This window comes from Pavona decussata, unplaced genomic scaffold (assembly GCF_977016875.1).
Source record: "Pavona decussata unplaced genomic scaffold, jaPavDecu1.1 SCAFFOLD_195, whole genome shotgun sequence".
Lineage (NCBI taxonomy): Eukaryota > Metazoa > Cnidaria > Anthozoa > Scleractinia > Agariciidae > Pavona > Pavona decussata.
In genome coordinates, this window is record NW_028145604.1 from 471337 (window position 1) to 485790 (window position 14454).

General features: G+C 36.6%; 1 protein-coding gene across 1 annotated transcript; it reads left to right on the plus strand.

Moving 5' to 3' along the window:
* The first annotated feature begins 2254 nt into the window (after nucleotides 1-2254).
* Nucleotides 2255-13706, plus strand: LOC146461571 (leucine-rich repeat flightless-interacting protein 2-like). The gene is made up of 14 exons (XM_085086443.1): nucleotides 2255-2633; nucleotides 4802-4897; nucleotides 5029-5088; nucleotides 5622-5738; nucleotides 5950-6059; nucleotides 6528-6588; nucleotides 6670-6762; nucleotides 7077-7191; nucleotides 7994-8076; nucleotides 9060-9150; nucleotides 10819-10898; nucleotides 12415-12468; nucleotides 12939-12989; nucleotides 13353-13706. The coding sequence occupies exons 1-14, from the start codon at nucleotides 2544-2546 to the stop codon at nucleotides 13452-13454; spliced, it is 1203 nt and encodes a 400-aa protein (XP_084942569.1). The 5' UTR covers nucleotides 2255-2543; the 3' UTR covers nucleotides 13455-13706.
* The last annotated feature ends 748 nt before the right edge of the window (nucleotides 13707-14454 follow it).

Below are 14454 nucleotides of genomic sequence, written 5' to 3' on the forward strand. Positions count from 1 at the left end.
GTATCGGAAAGCAGCGCGGAACCATCTCCAGCTGGCATAAGCGAACCACGGGCCGAAATCTCGTGGTGCATCGTCATGGTACAACTCTCCAGCACAGTGTCCAGAGGTACCGCTGTCGACTGTATTTTTCTCTCTTTTTCAACCATTTTGATGCCCGAAGGCATCTTACGGAAAGAAGCGTTTCATTCAGGTCCCGTGTCGTGTCATTGTCAAATTGTCGATGGGTATTGTGTACTATTAATAGCCGTTAAGCCAATTCTGCACATTTACGCGCAGGGGGGATTGCAGCCCTTAGGTGTCCAAGAGTAAGGGCAAGTTTCACAGGAAATTCCTTCGCGAATCTGGAGAGATTTTCGGAAAAAATGTCAGGGAAATATGAAATAATTACGGTACAACATGATATTAAAACTCGGGAAATTCGAAATGTTTTCCGTGAATGTCACCGAAGGTTACTAAGCACACAACTGTAACTGTGGATGACGAAATGGGAAAAAAGAAGGAAAAAGAAAAAAAATAGTTTTAAGACATGAAAGTCCATCGCAGTAATGCACACAACTTGAGCTGTAAAAACAATGCCTGCTGTGAAAATTTAGGCACGATCGGGATTAAAAAACTATGGCATGTGTACTACCAGTGCAGTGATCTAGTACTGAGCTACGGAGACTTAATGATTTTATGACATAGCATATAATTTTAAGACATTTAAAGACATGAAGTTAGCTTAAGGAAGAATATCATGCCCAGCTAGTAGAGCACAGCACCGGTATCGCACTGGCCGTGGGTTCGAAACCTCAGTGAGTCTGACTCTCGAGCTCCAGTTTTGGCTTTCTTTTTGTAAATGATCAAGTTACGAAACTGCGCCGGATGGTGTTTCAAGTCAGTTAAAACCTTTCATCCCTAGTTCAAATGTATGATATTTCATATATTGACCTTCATAAAACAACATTGGTCATCGCAATTACGCTGCGGGTTGTTTTTGTTCAAGGATAGGTTTCGTTCCTCAAAGGACCGTACCGAAGCCGATAGTTGTTTGCGTTATGCTTGAAGTGTCATAAGAAAAATTAAATTGAAAAACAAATACAAGCTTAGATCATCTTTAAATACTACTGTTTTGATCATTTAATTTAATTTACAGGTACAATTATTATATCAGCTTGTTCGAACAAAGGTGTACAGCCTGAAGAAGAAATCTATTTACTGGAGTTTCAAGCCAAAAAGTCAGTTCACGGTAGAAAATAACTGACAAGCTCGCGCAAAACTGAGCCAATTGTTGGCTCTTTCTTGTTCAACAACAGAAAAACTTCATTATAGCACGTAAAATGAAAACAACTGGACTCACCCATAAATAGCAATCCAGCGTAGGGGAAAAGACGGCGTTTGTTCATTATTTTACCAATGAACCAAGCCAAGCCTGCTGACCTCGTAACATAAGTTAACATTTTACCGAATAAATAAGTTCTTCCTTCCTTTTGCTTTTTCATTTTTTTTCTTTTTTGCCTTTTTTGCCTGCTATCTAGAACCTAAATTAGCCAGGGAGCTAGCAAGATAACCAAATGGTTCATTTAGCTTCCTTGCTTGCCCATGATTTTAACTAACAATTAATTTCATTCTATGTATGACCACTACAAGATTGTAAGAATCAACTATGTACATTAAAAAAAAAGCACAAATAAAGATTATTATTATTATTGTTATTACTATTATTATTATTATTATTATTATTATTATTATTATTATTATTATTGTTATTATTATTATTATTATTATTATTATTATTATTATTATTATTATTATTATAAGCCTTTTTTTTTTAGAAATTCGGCCCTGTACTAACATCATTTTATACGCCAGGTTAAGTTTTTAGAACTTTTCTGTGTATTTTTATTAGCGTTCTTAGGGTTTTAGTGCACTGAAAATTATGGCTAATGTACCAGTCAGGAGCCCGGCCATGACTGGTGATGGATTAATTGTTAGTCTACGCGGGCTCCTGACGCGGGTCAGTCCGGTACTAATGAGCAAAAAAATAAATCCCAGGAACCCGTGCATGTTCTGCTTAGAGCCTTGAAATATCAACAGTATATGTAACTTCTTGCTTCCGTTTCTCCTGTTATTTCTGTGCAAAATGTTTTAAAAGTCCTGGTTTCATGGACTTGATGATCATGAAGTACGCGCAGATATCCCTCGGCGAGAGGGCGAGACCTCGCCCTTACGGTCAGCGGAAAACACCATTGTAGAATGCTGGCGCATGTTTGTTGCTTTTGATCCGGGAGATTCCACCGGAGTTCCACCATGGCGGAAAATTGGTGTTACGAAGCGAAAATTATCTCTTGGCTTTTGAATTTATTCCAGCAGTCTTGAACCAAGCAAGGCAGATAACCGCACTGTATTCGGCGGGCTGCTTTATAGAAAAAATACAAAACGTAAGGCCGTCTTGTACACAATTTGCAGGAACAGATGTAAAGTAAAATTTGGCGGAAATCGTAGCTGATTGCTCAAAGTCGTTTGTGTAGAAGGTGTGTGTTTGGGTGACTTCATCGTTCAAAATGAGCTCAGCACACGGGGGCAGGAGAAGACCGCTTACTAGGACCTCGTCTTCGTCGGAAGACCAGGCTTTGAATCAAATTGCTCGTGAGGTAAGCCTTCAAGTGTGATTATAAATCTGCATTAGTACAAGTCTAAGGTTAAATTTTGATTCCCCGCACAAACCATCTCCGGTTGAAGGAAATCAAGGCTGTAAATTTTACTATTAAAAGGTGAACAATCATTGTATGCTGTCGAATGAGACCTTTATTTGTGAGGTCTGCTAATGAAGTTTCTGCCTGTATTGGTCAACAAAGATTTTCTTGGTCAAACTTGGTCGCAACCAAATTTGATGTACATTTCATGTACTTACCGAATGTCAATTTCAATGACAATTTTGAGTCACGAAAAAGCAATGTTAAATTAATTTGTTTATTCGTTTTCTTCCGATGATACTTATATTATTTTTCATTTTGGCTTTGTTGATTGGTTCCATGTTTTTCGTTTACTATGGTTTTCGCTGCGAGACATTGCCAAGCCGGGGCGTGTGAAATGTCTTTGTTTATCATTTACGGCTGTTACACCGGTCGCTCGTATTCTTGTGGGCGGCCGCCTGAGCCATTTCCTGCTTATTTTCATCCCAACTGTTTAGCACAGACTCCAGCTGTTCTTGAATGTCATTAGCACCCCAGGTATTAGGCATAAAATTTCATTTTGCAATTATCTTGGCATTGAAACTAAGCATAAAAACAATTCAAATTTCATTCCATGCAGTTTTTCAACCAGAACATTGAGTTGTTTGGAACCTATCTACACCGCTAGTTTTATCAAAATAAGAAACAAAATGATATTAAACTCCACATATTGGTTGTTGTAGGTGAAATTTTTTCAGCTAAAGATGGAACTCAAAAAAATTATTTAAATTTTGTTCATTTCCAGACATATATTTTGAAAACCTGACATTTTTTTTGATATTTATCAGTACCAAGACAAACCAAAAGATTATTATTTTAAGCTTATTCAACACTTTGTTTCTGAATAGAATTCCATAGTGATTTGATGAAATATAGACATACATGTACAGTTCATTCCAAGAAGGTTAAGTGTTGTCTTATTCAAATCTTGTCAATTTTATATGATTATTTGTATAAGTTAATGATTGAGCCAGAACAATGGACTTTAAAAGCATGTTAGGCATTTGGAGCAATTTGTAAAATATACTGTTATCAAAACAAAATTGCCTCGCCCCTGTCAACTGGTGAAAAGGTTGTGTTGGCACAAGGATAATTTTGTCTATATGATGCCCAAATAGTCAGGAAATAGAGTAAAACACTTTGTTTTTCTTTAATATCAGTTTATTTATTTAATCATTCTGGTCAAAGATGCAAACTATTTGCACTATTCAGAAATGGGATTGTTACACCTTTTTTGCTGGAAGTCAGGGTTAAGTTGTACTAGTATAACTCATCCTGATAAATGCAGCAGCTACTCAGGTAGTGTTGATTGACAGATGCTTGTCAATGATTTTGTTACCACCTGCATTTGTGAAACACTGAAATGAACTCACCTAATTCATTCTTCTAATAGTAATAATGATGATTATGATGATGATGATGATGATGATGTTGATGATAATGAAGGCGTTTTTTAGTAGCTGTGCTGGAACATAAATTAAATATTTCATTTTGTCCACTATTCAGTCAAAATTTGTCGCATAAGGGCTGTTTGTAGCACACCTGCATTTGTGAAACACTGAAATGAACTCACCTAATTCATTCTTCTAATAGTAATAATGATGATTATGATGATGATGATGATGATGATGTTGATGATAATGAAGGCTTTTTTTAGTAGCTGTGCTGGAACATAAATTAAATATTTCATTTTGTCCACTATTCAGTCAAAATTTGTCGCATAAGGGCTGTTTGTAGCACACCTGCATTTGTGAAACACTGAAATGAACTCACCTAATTCATTCTTCTAATAGTAATAATGATGATTATGATGATGATGATGATGTTGATGATAATGAAGGCTTTTTTTAGTAGCTGTGCTGGAACATAAATTAAATATTTCATTTTGTCCACTATTCAATCAAAATTTGTCGCATGGGGGCTGTTTGTAGCCTTTACTTTACTTCAAATGTCTGCAGTGATATCTGTCCTTAAAAATAATCTTTTCCTTGATGGTCACAGTTTACTTTTGTTAACAGCTGTCTGGACAGAATGTCTCTATACACATTTTGCATCAACCAAGGGATTAATTTGTATTTGTTATGTAGGCTGAGGCACGTCTTGCAGCTAAGAGGGCAGCTAGGGCAGAAGCACGAAGTATTCGTATGAAGGAGCTTGAACGTCAGCAACAAGAAGGAGAAAATGTATGTCTTTGACATTGCTTTGGGTTAACCTTTCTAAGGCATTACAGGAATAACAAAACTGTTTTGCTGTATACATGTAATATAAATTTCAATATTCTTTATATATTGGAAAGGGATGCTTACATTTACAGGTAGATGATGATGAACTAGGTGCAAATGATGAGCCACCAACCCCGCCAGCAAGGAAAAAGGTAGCTAAATTTGTTTGTTTATTACCACATTACGAGTGTAAGTCGCTGTAAGCGTAATGCACTGAGAGCTGTCATTGAGTTGGTAGTTGTATAATGCATTGAACTACACAGCTGGGATAGACTTTTTTAGTGAGTAACCAAAATTAATGTATTCCACCAAGACAGTGCATGCTCTCATGTGTGGCACTTATTTAGGGGCAGTTCTTTTTTCAAGTCAAATCATTACATTCACTAAAATGAGTTACAAACAAGTAGTAGCCTAAATACACACTGTCTATCACAGAAGGCCTTCTGTGTAATAACAGGCATGACTCTTCAGCAGAGCTGTCATTAAGGGCCGTTACCCGTAACACCTGTTACGGCTGAATACCCGTGAAAGAACCTTGATGTTACGGCTGATCTTGATGGTGGAAGGGTCATTTTACTCAGAAATTAACAACACTGTTACAGGTGAGAAGCTTAATGCAACATGTGGCTGAAAACTTAATGACAGCCCTGCTTCAGAATTGTTTTGTTTCTCTCTCTTTTTAAAGGCACCAGTATCAAGATCAGTTTCCACTGGATCAGCTGGCTTGAGTATTGTTGGCAAGGATCAGTCTGTGGACATGAATGGACCGGTCGTGCCAGAGAAGGTCTTCAAGACCATTCAGGTGAGGTTGAAAAAGAAGCCTATCTGAGGGTCTTAAGGCAAGGGGGTACTCTGTTATCAGACTTAATTGGAAGGGGACATCTTGAAGGATATGCCATAAAATGTTTCAGATTTTCTACCATGAATTGGTCTCTTGAAGACACACAGAAACATTTAAGCCTTGATCTATTAACGATTTAATAATTATTAATAGACTTTGTGTTACAATTCAGGACAACCTGAAAGAAACTGAGGAGAAGTACAGAAAGGCCATGGTGTCAATAGCTCAACTGGACAATGAGAAGCAAGCTCTCTTGTATCAAGTAGACTGTCTGAAGGACAGGTACTGTGTCTGCAAATTTGTTTATTACACCATTCCTTTAAGAGAGCCTAATACAAGTCTTACTGTACACTGATGCTGCAGTTTTTATTGTATAGTCTTTTTATGGTCTGACAATAATTTTTTCTTGGAAAGTTAGGCATAATACTCTGCACAAGTCCTTTTGCTTGATACGTTGCATTGAGATGTGGAAAAATATTTTTCAAAATGAAAGGTAGCAAGAGAAAAATGTGGTATAGAGATTTTGAAGAAGAAACTGTCAAACCTCATCCTAAGAACTTAATCAAGAATAAATAAACTACAGAATGTTTGTTACCTGTGATACATGTATGTTAATTATTTGAGTATTAAGGACATTAAACTCCTGGTGCGAGTTGGGAGTTCTTGCTGTGATAAATGAATAGTAATTTATTATTCAGTGACTCTCAGATATTGGTTTTGTAATAAATTTATACCGCAATTTTGTTTTAGACTGGTTGAAGAGGAGGAGATTTCCGGTGAAGTGAAGGCTGAGTTTAAAGAAAAAACAAAGGTACGACAATTGCAGTTGAATTTTCATATGAAAACAAAGAGCCTTTTGATTCTAACTTGCCCAATCTGGTACTTTTTGCAGGAAAACAGCAAACTTCAAAAGACAATAAAAGGGCATGAGGAAGAGATACAGCGGCTAAAAGAAGCCATTGAATTTAGGGATAATTTCCTAGCGGTAAGTTTGTGTCACCATACTAACTTACAGTGTTCATAGCTTGGAATTCTTGAACCTTCCATTTTCTTATCACCCTTTATTTAGTGGTCACTTGTCAATGTCCTGGAAATCACTTGTCTTAATTTCTTTACTTGATGTGGTCACCTCTATGAAGTTGTCACAGTTAAATACCTGTTTCGAGATCTCACAGAACTGTTTCTGTTGTTCTGACCTGTATTAAACAGTCACTTTTGCCAAGGAAACAATTCAAAGACGTCAAATGTAATGTTATTAGAAATGATTGCACTCAGAAAATCAAACATTCTCCCTTTCAGGAACGAGGTCTTTCTCTCTACGAGGACCAGGAAATCAAGGATGATGATGGTGACACAAGCACCACCTCACTAAGGGATGCAGTTAGTCTGGCTGTTCCTGATGAGACACATTCAGGTATGCAGCTACTGAGTAGTGTTTGATTTGTGCAAATTCAGGGAAATGATGATGAGAATCTAAAAATGGATGAACAAGGCACCTTTTGTTGAGTTAGTGTTAATCATGTCTCCATGAGTGCTCAAACTCAACAATTTCTTACACCACTGAAGCCCTAGAAATCATAGGAAAGTACTTTTCAATAGCTCTTAATGAAATGCCCACTCTTTAGGATTTCATCCACGACTCAAAAGTTAGAACCACCCTGTACAGCATAATAAAGAACATCCCAGGAAAGCAGCAGTCAGTAGCTTTCATTGGAATGGTCACACTAAATAGAATTTCATCCCAAGACTCAAAAGCATTTTTTACAATAACTCTCCAAATTCCCGCGCGCTGATTGGCTTGTAGCTATTGTCAATAAGAGTACAGACAATAAAAATGACGTCAGATGTAACACGAGCGCTTTCTCAACGAAAAAAATAGCCAATTCCGCTCATACTTTTTCCATGTTATTGTAAAAAACAAATCGACAGCAGTATTTTATGGTCTATACTCTTATAGGCCATAAAATGACGCCATAAAATGTCCAAAACTTGGCTGTCAAACCACTCGCCTGCGGCTCGTGGTTCCACTTGAGTTTTGAACATTTTTTGACCTCAATTTATTGTCTATAAGAGTATAGACCATAGAAAACTGTCGTCGATTTGTTAAATAGAGTCACTTTGAACAGCATAGTAAACAGTACCCCAAGAAAAGTACTGCTCAGTAGCATTAATTTGAATGGTCACACTTGAGATTTTTTTTTTACATTGCCTCACAGACCGAGGGAGTGAAGCACCAAGGAGTCGTTCAAACAGTCGTCGTCCTTCTTTAACAGATGAAAAAGATGTATTAGTTTTACAGGTAATGCCATTCGTCCTATTTTGTTGATTTATTGATTTATTTATTTTTATTTATGTTAAATCAACCTCGTAGTATTATTTTGTTTCCTGTTAATGATAAAGAGGTCGCATTGGTTAGTGGTTGTAGTGCTGGACTTGTAAAGCAAAGTTTTCAGATCAGATTCAATATCACCACCAGATATACTCTGTGGGTTGGTAGTCATACGTTTTTAACAGTTCGATGTAAAAAGCATCTGATCAGTGTCCTACCCCCTTGGGGACTCTTGACTCTTGTTTTGGTGCAGGATTGTCTCTGGGGGGTTTAAATCCCTAATGCTGTTTTGGTAAAATAAATAAATAAATAAATAAATACCAACCCTGTGCAGGAAAACCCCTTTGATGTTATGACCCTGAAATTAAAGGATACTGACGACAATAACATTACCATCTTGTCCTGAAAATGAGTTTACGTTGAATGAGGACCCCCTTAAGACCAACAAACTTAGAACTCAGATCTTGGATTGCTAAATACTGATGATAAACAATATTTAATTACCACAAATGTGCAACTGTACCCAGTTAAGGACAAAATCAGAGATGATCAGACTGTGTTGAGGACAAACCCACATAAAATCCAGTGGCACACCCCCCTCTAGCCTAAACAAGGGAATCCCCCCACCCCTCGTCCTTCCATAAAAGTTGTTTATGTTCAATAAATATTTATGTTTCATGTTAATAGTAAGTTAAAGTTGCACATGAGTTATAGGTTACTTACATAACAGCATCTTAACCTGATTTCATTTGCATGAAGCCACTAGGAATATTGCTGATGTAATGACTTGTACATGGTAGCCAGTAAAGTGGCCACTGGTGATGTTTTCTTTTGCTTTCTTCCATAGTTTAATGTCTTGCAACTCTTCCTTTCCATTCCATACATCGTTTTGTAAGTAGGATCTAACAGCAAACATTATTAAACACCATGTTGCTCTTTATTCCTTGCTTTAGATAAAGAATCTTCAAGCAGAAGTTTTATCTTTAAAGAAAGAAGAGATAGACACACCCAAAGCAATAACTGCTGATTTGGAAGAACTTAGAAGTAAGCACTGCTTTGGTTGTTTTGTTTTCTTTCTGTAGCACTGCACAGATAGCATTACATAGTTTTTAGATGGTGTTAAGGTTACTCTAATGCTTCTTTTATTGTGGTACAATAGGCCTTCTGTGCTTGTTCAGATGTCAAACCCCAGCTGAAGTAAAACCTGTTATTATATGGAATAAATTCCGTACTAATTTTTGGATGGGACAGTCGGCCCAGCTCCTAACACGCTACAGCTTAAGCAACTAACTTATTAACCAAGGGCTCCTAAGAATTTAATTTCTGAAACAAGGGCCTCAAAGCAATAATAATAAGTGTAACTATGAATCACCTGCATGTAATTCTAGCATTGTCTAATTGCTGACTAACAGTTTAACTTCTAACCTCATATGCACCTATCCTTCAGTCATCGGTTTATCTCTTTAAAAAAAATTATTTCCGTAGCTATTGTCTATAAGAGTACAGACAAAAAAAATGATGTCAGATGTAATGCGCGCGCTTTCTCAACGAAAAAAATAGCCAATTCCACTTGTACTTTTTCCATGTTATTGTAAAAAACAAATCGACGGCAGTATTCTTTGATCTATACTCTTATAGACCATAAAATGACACCATAAAATGTCCAAAACTTGGCATTATATCAATTCATGATAAAAATGCTGAGATTTCAATGTATGACTTTCAAGCGAAATTTATCCTTAAAGTTGTAAAAAGCACTCATTTGTTGTGATGTCACCTGGCCCTCCAAACCATGACAACTATAAAGCTTCAACTCTCTTCTCCTAATATAAATTATCATGCATAATTTTCTACAGCCACGTGCACTTGTTGCCTGTTCCGAAGTTCATGAAAGGACTGGGCCCTTGTTTACATATTGTTGAAACTGTGTCATATGAAGAAATGAACATCACTGCCAGAGGATTCATGTAAAAATTGATTAAGTTTACCAAGTTTGTTTATGTTTCATTGCATAGTAACCAAAGGCTGTGACCTGTCAAAGGTCGCCCAAATTTGATACAAATGTCTCGAATTCTGAGATGGTGTCTCTCAAATCCACTTATCTGATTTTTGAAAGCCTTTTACATGGCTGCAATCTAACAACAGAACCTCAAACTTAGTAAACTGACTAATTTTGAAGTGATCTTTCTCATGATGGACTCCACAGTTCTGATTAAGGACGGTGCCTACTAATACCGAAGTATTTTTGTGCGGCTTATGACTATGCGGGAAAAACAGATCTTAGCAAGGCCTGTTGGAATCCAAAAAGAAAATTGGGGGTAACCACGCATTTTTCAGAGATAATTAAGCAATAATATCTCTAAAAAGCGCCAAAATATAAAGCAATGTATGGAATTTTTTTCCAAAATTGAAGCTTAATTATCTTTGAAAAAAGCATGGTTACCCCTAATTTTCTTTTGAGATACCAAAAGCACTTGCTAAGTTCTGCTTTCTCCACATAGTTTTAAAACGCGCAAAATTATCCCTGTTTGAGTTGGCACCACCCATAGGAAACCCGAATATCTCGAGATGCGCAGAACGTATGCGCAGTAACAATAGTAGGCACCGTCCTTAAATGAAAAGTTAAAACTCCTCCCCAGTCCTTATTTGAACTCCCGAGCAGGCATTTTAATAGTGGAGTCTGTAATGCTGTTTTCCATTTTTGTTTTCCAGGAGAATTTAGTAGGCAAATAAATGATTTCAAAATAAAGCTGCAAAAGGCAGAGCAAGACAATGCACGGCTTGAAGGACTTGTAAGTAAACTTGTTTGGCTGGAATAGCCCAGTACCTTATTATCCTCAATAAAATATACAAAAATTAAATGCCAATTGGTTTTTATCATAACTATAACAAAATTCTTGAATCTGATTGGCTATCAGCAGTCATGATTTGAGTATTAATAGAACAATGTACAAGCCTTAAGTAAGTAATTAGACAGCAAACACCATTGCGTGCACTGTAATAGGACAGTTGCACATGACTGGGGTCCTTTTTCCTATGTTTTTCATAACTAAAATGGTTGTTTCTACATTCTCTGAAATGTCTAACTAAAACTTTGTTGATTTCTCACATTCATTTGTTCTCGGAAATTGTAATGCTTAAGATTAATTAGTAACAGGACTTTGTGTCGTCCTATTCAGTCTGTAATCATACTCGTGGTGAAACAAATTGGCTCCAAGTCTGATTTTGTTAATCACTCGTATGATTATGGACCGAATTGGTCACCTCTCAGTCCTATTACCATTGTAAAGAACTTTGTGAAGCAAATGCAACTACTAGGAAGTATGACTGAAGCGATTTCATTTGAGTGGGGATATTTAAGAATTCTGTCTGCGAACTTGCTTATTACTTGTTGTTTCACTCCGTAATTGAAAGGGTTTAAATGCCTCTGAATACCGCCCCATTACCCGTTTCTTCCATCATCATTTAAATTTCCTGTCATCTGTGAATTCTGCAGGTTAGTTATTAGACGATAGGTTTCTTTCAGTCATTCATCCACCCTTCTGAGGTCTACTTCGCAGATTTTAGACCGCCTTTGTTCTCGAGATGGGGTTCAAGATATCTCTACATGTTATACAGAACATAAGAATTAATGATAAAATGATGTTGTAAAATAAATACCTCGAGATATGGAACGATCTGTAAATAAAATTGCTTTGGTAGTAGATTAAATTTTAGCATAGCCTCTTTGGTGTGCAGTTCAGAACGATTTCAAATAAAACCATTTTCGTAAAAGGTACTGAATTTTCAAATCCCTTTTTTAATAATAATAATAATAATAATAATAATAATAATAATAATAATAATAATAATAATAATAATAATAATAATAATAATAATAATGGTTTATTAACAGATCCACTGGGTGGCTCTTCCCTGTTAAAATACAATAATTACAAATACAAAATAAATCAAATTAAATTAAATTAAGTTATTTACAAATTATACAGCAAAAACAGGATTAACGGAAACCAATTACAGTAAAGCTAACTAATGGCTTTGTACTCTGTTTCTCAAAAAATTCCTTAAAATTCCTTTAATAGAAACACAGCCTTCCTAAGTGACATTGCTCGCCACGATTGACAAGAAAGCACAAATTTTATTGAACATGAGGACACCGAAACGTTGTCTTAAATATGATTCTACCCGTAATTTTCATCATCAAATATACAGTTATTTGGGGAAATCCCGCACTGCCGCACTCTAGGATATACCTTGAGTCTCGTTGCAGGTAGTTTGTTTACTTGATGTGTGTTTAATATCTTCTAGGTGGCGAGACTGGAAAGTCAAGTTAAACGTTACAAGACTCAAGCAGAGGCCGCGGTAAGCAAAATTATAACACATGTACCTTACTTCTCACGCAGTCATTTACACTTAGCTTAGTGACAATTTACAAAATACTTCCACGCAAGCAAAATTACGTTAACTGCGCTGTACAACTCATTTACTAATATGCTGCTAGGTTTTGCAACATTTTCCGATTCAAATTTTTCTCTTTTCGAAAATTCAGTGAAACTGCAAAATGTCAGTGAAGTTTAATCCACTTGAATTTTCGCTTGTTTTCGTTCGCAGAATTTCACCGACATTTTTCGTCTCGGGCCTGTTCAAAGAAGGTTTTATAAATTCGCATGCAGTGCTTTTGCACAGTATTGGGCATTTTCTTGATCGATGTTACAATCATCGGGTGATTGCGCGAGGAGAGAATACAAGGTGAATAAAAGAGATGAGAGGAAATCAGCGGTGTAATCCCGAAATCCACTAACATAAAAAAAAACTTTGGAATTTTCTTGCAGGAAGCCACGGAGGACTCTCTGAAGGCTGAAAAACGAAAATTGCAGCGCGAGGTTTGTTAGAATCATGTTATTCGTTTTGTTTAAATTTAAAAATGTATTTTCTTTTATTGTAAAAAAAATTAATTACCGTTTTAGACTTTAGGTTAAGTGAAAACTGGAAACCTTAAGTTTTTCAGTAGGCAAATTTAAAAGTCCTTGGTGACGTAACAAAACATGCCGAGTGAGATAGAAAGTCGTATTTCAAAAACGTCACCTTTTACATTATGGAGGAAGACGTAAGAGAGTTTAACTGAAAAACTCTTCTAATTCAGAGTAATTTAAGTGACCTTTTCAGGTCATTTTAGTGTAATAACTTTTGTTTTGCTGCTGTTATTTACATGCCAGTTATGTTTCTATTTGTTTTCTGTTTTGCAGCTTCGTAAAGCACAAGACGAAATAGGCGAATTGCAAACGGTTAACGATCATTTACAGAAAAGATTCGATAAACTAAAGAGCAAACGAAAAGACGACACGTAGTGAAGATAGAAACACTTTAGTAACAGACTAGGGCGCTGATTTCTAGTGAACAAGAGAAACAGGCTTATAAACAACGTAGATGGTCACATCTGAGGCCAGAAAACCATTTGATGTAATAAAAACAGCCAAGATCGTACGCGCTTCAGCCTTCTTGATTGGCTACAATTCATTGTGGGAATGATAAATCGCGCGTTCTGATTGGTTGATGACTGTTTTACAAATGCTTCATTAAAGTGACCAAGATAGAAAGGACGTTCTCATTGGTTAAAAACTGTCTAAAGGTTATACTATAAGATAGGTAATTTTGTATACGTGGTTAGATTATATTTTTCAGACAAAAATAGAAAACAGCAGTTGTGGCCGTATCTGCGGGATTTAGAGTGACACGGTGAAAATACTGGTCATCCGCTATCGGCATGCAACCTAGGTTTTCGCTATTTTCCTTGGTTCCTTTAGTTGGAACACAGTGTTGATTGTTAACGCCTGTTAACTAGAGCGGTTTTCAGTTAACTGTAGAAAGGCCTTGAGCGCGCGAATTCCCTAACATTGAAGTTAGTTCGCCAATACTTGGAAATGTTACTTCACTGAAAAACGTGAGAGAAGCCATGACATATAATGTAACAAGTAAAACGCCTTAAAATGGATTGCGTCGCAAATTTTAATTTATTCTTTCCTGTTTTGTACGGAATCATATTTTAATTTGTTCAGGCAGGAGCCCATTACCCATTAATGGGCTCCTGGTTCAGGAAGACGATACTCAGGAACGACTTTTCGCTCTGTTTCTTTTTGTACTTCTTGAAATTGTCGGGTACATGTGGATGCTCTAACCAATCAGAGCGAACATGCCGTCTTTTCAACCAATCAGGGGCAGAGCCACAACCAACTGCGACTTGGTTCAGGCGCGTTTGGTGTGAGGGAACTTTCGCAACAACGACGGCAATGCTAACGGAAACCTCGGTTAAAAATATAAATCCTCGCTACATCAACTATTCCGTGATTA

Excerpts from the sequence above, each read along its gene's own strand:
- LOC146461571 (XM_085086443.1), top strand. The coding sequence starts at position 2,544 with ATGAGCTCAGCACACGGGGGCAGGAGAAGACCGCTTACTAGGACCTCG. Across the intron at positions 2,634-4,801 it reads TGAATCAAATTGCTCGTGAG|GCTGAGGCACGTCTTGCAGC; the intron begins GTAAGCCTTCAA and ends TTTGTTATGTAG. Across the intron at positions 7,192-7,993 it reads TCCTGATGAGACACATTCAG|ACCGAGGGAGTGAAGCACCA; the intron begins GTATGCAGCTAC and ends ATTGCCTCACAG.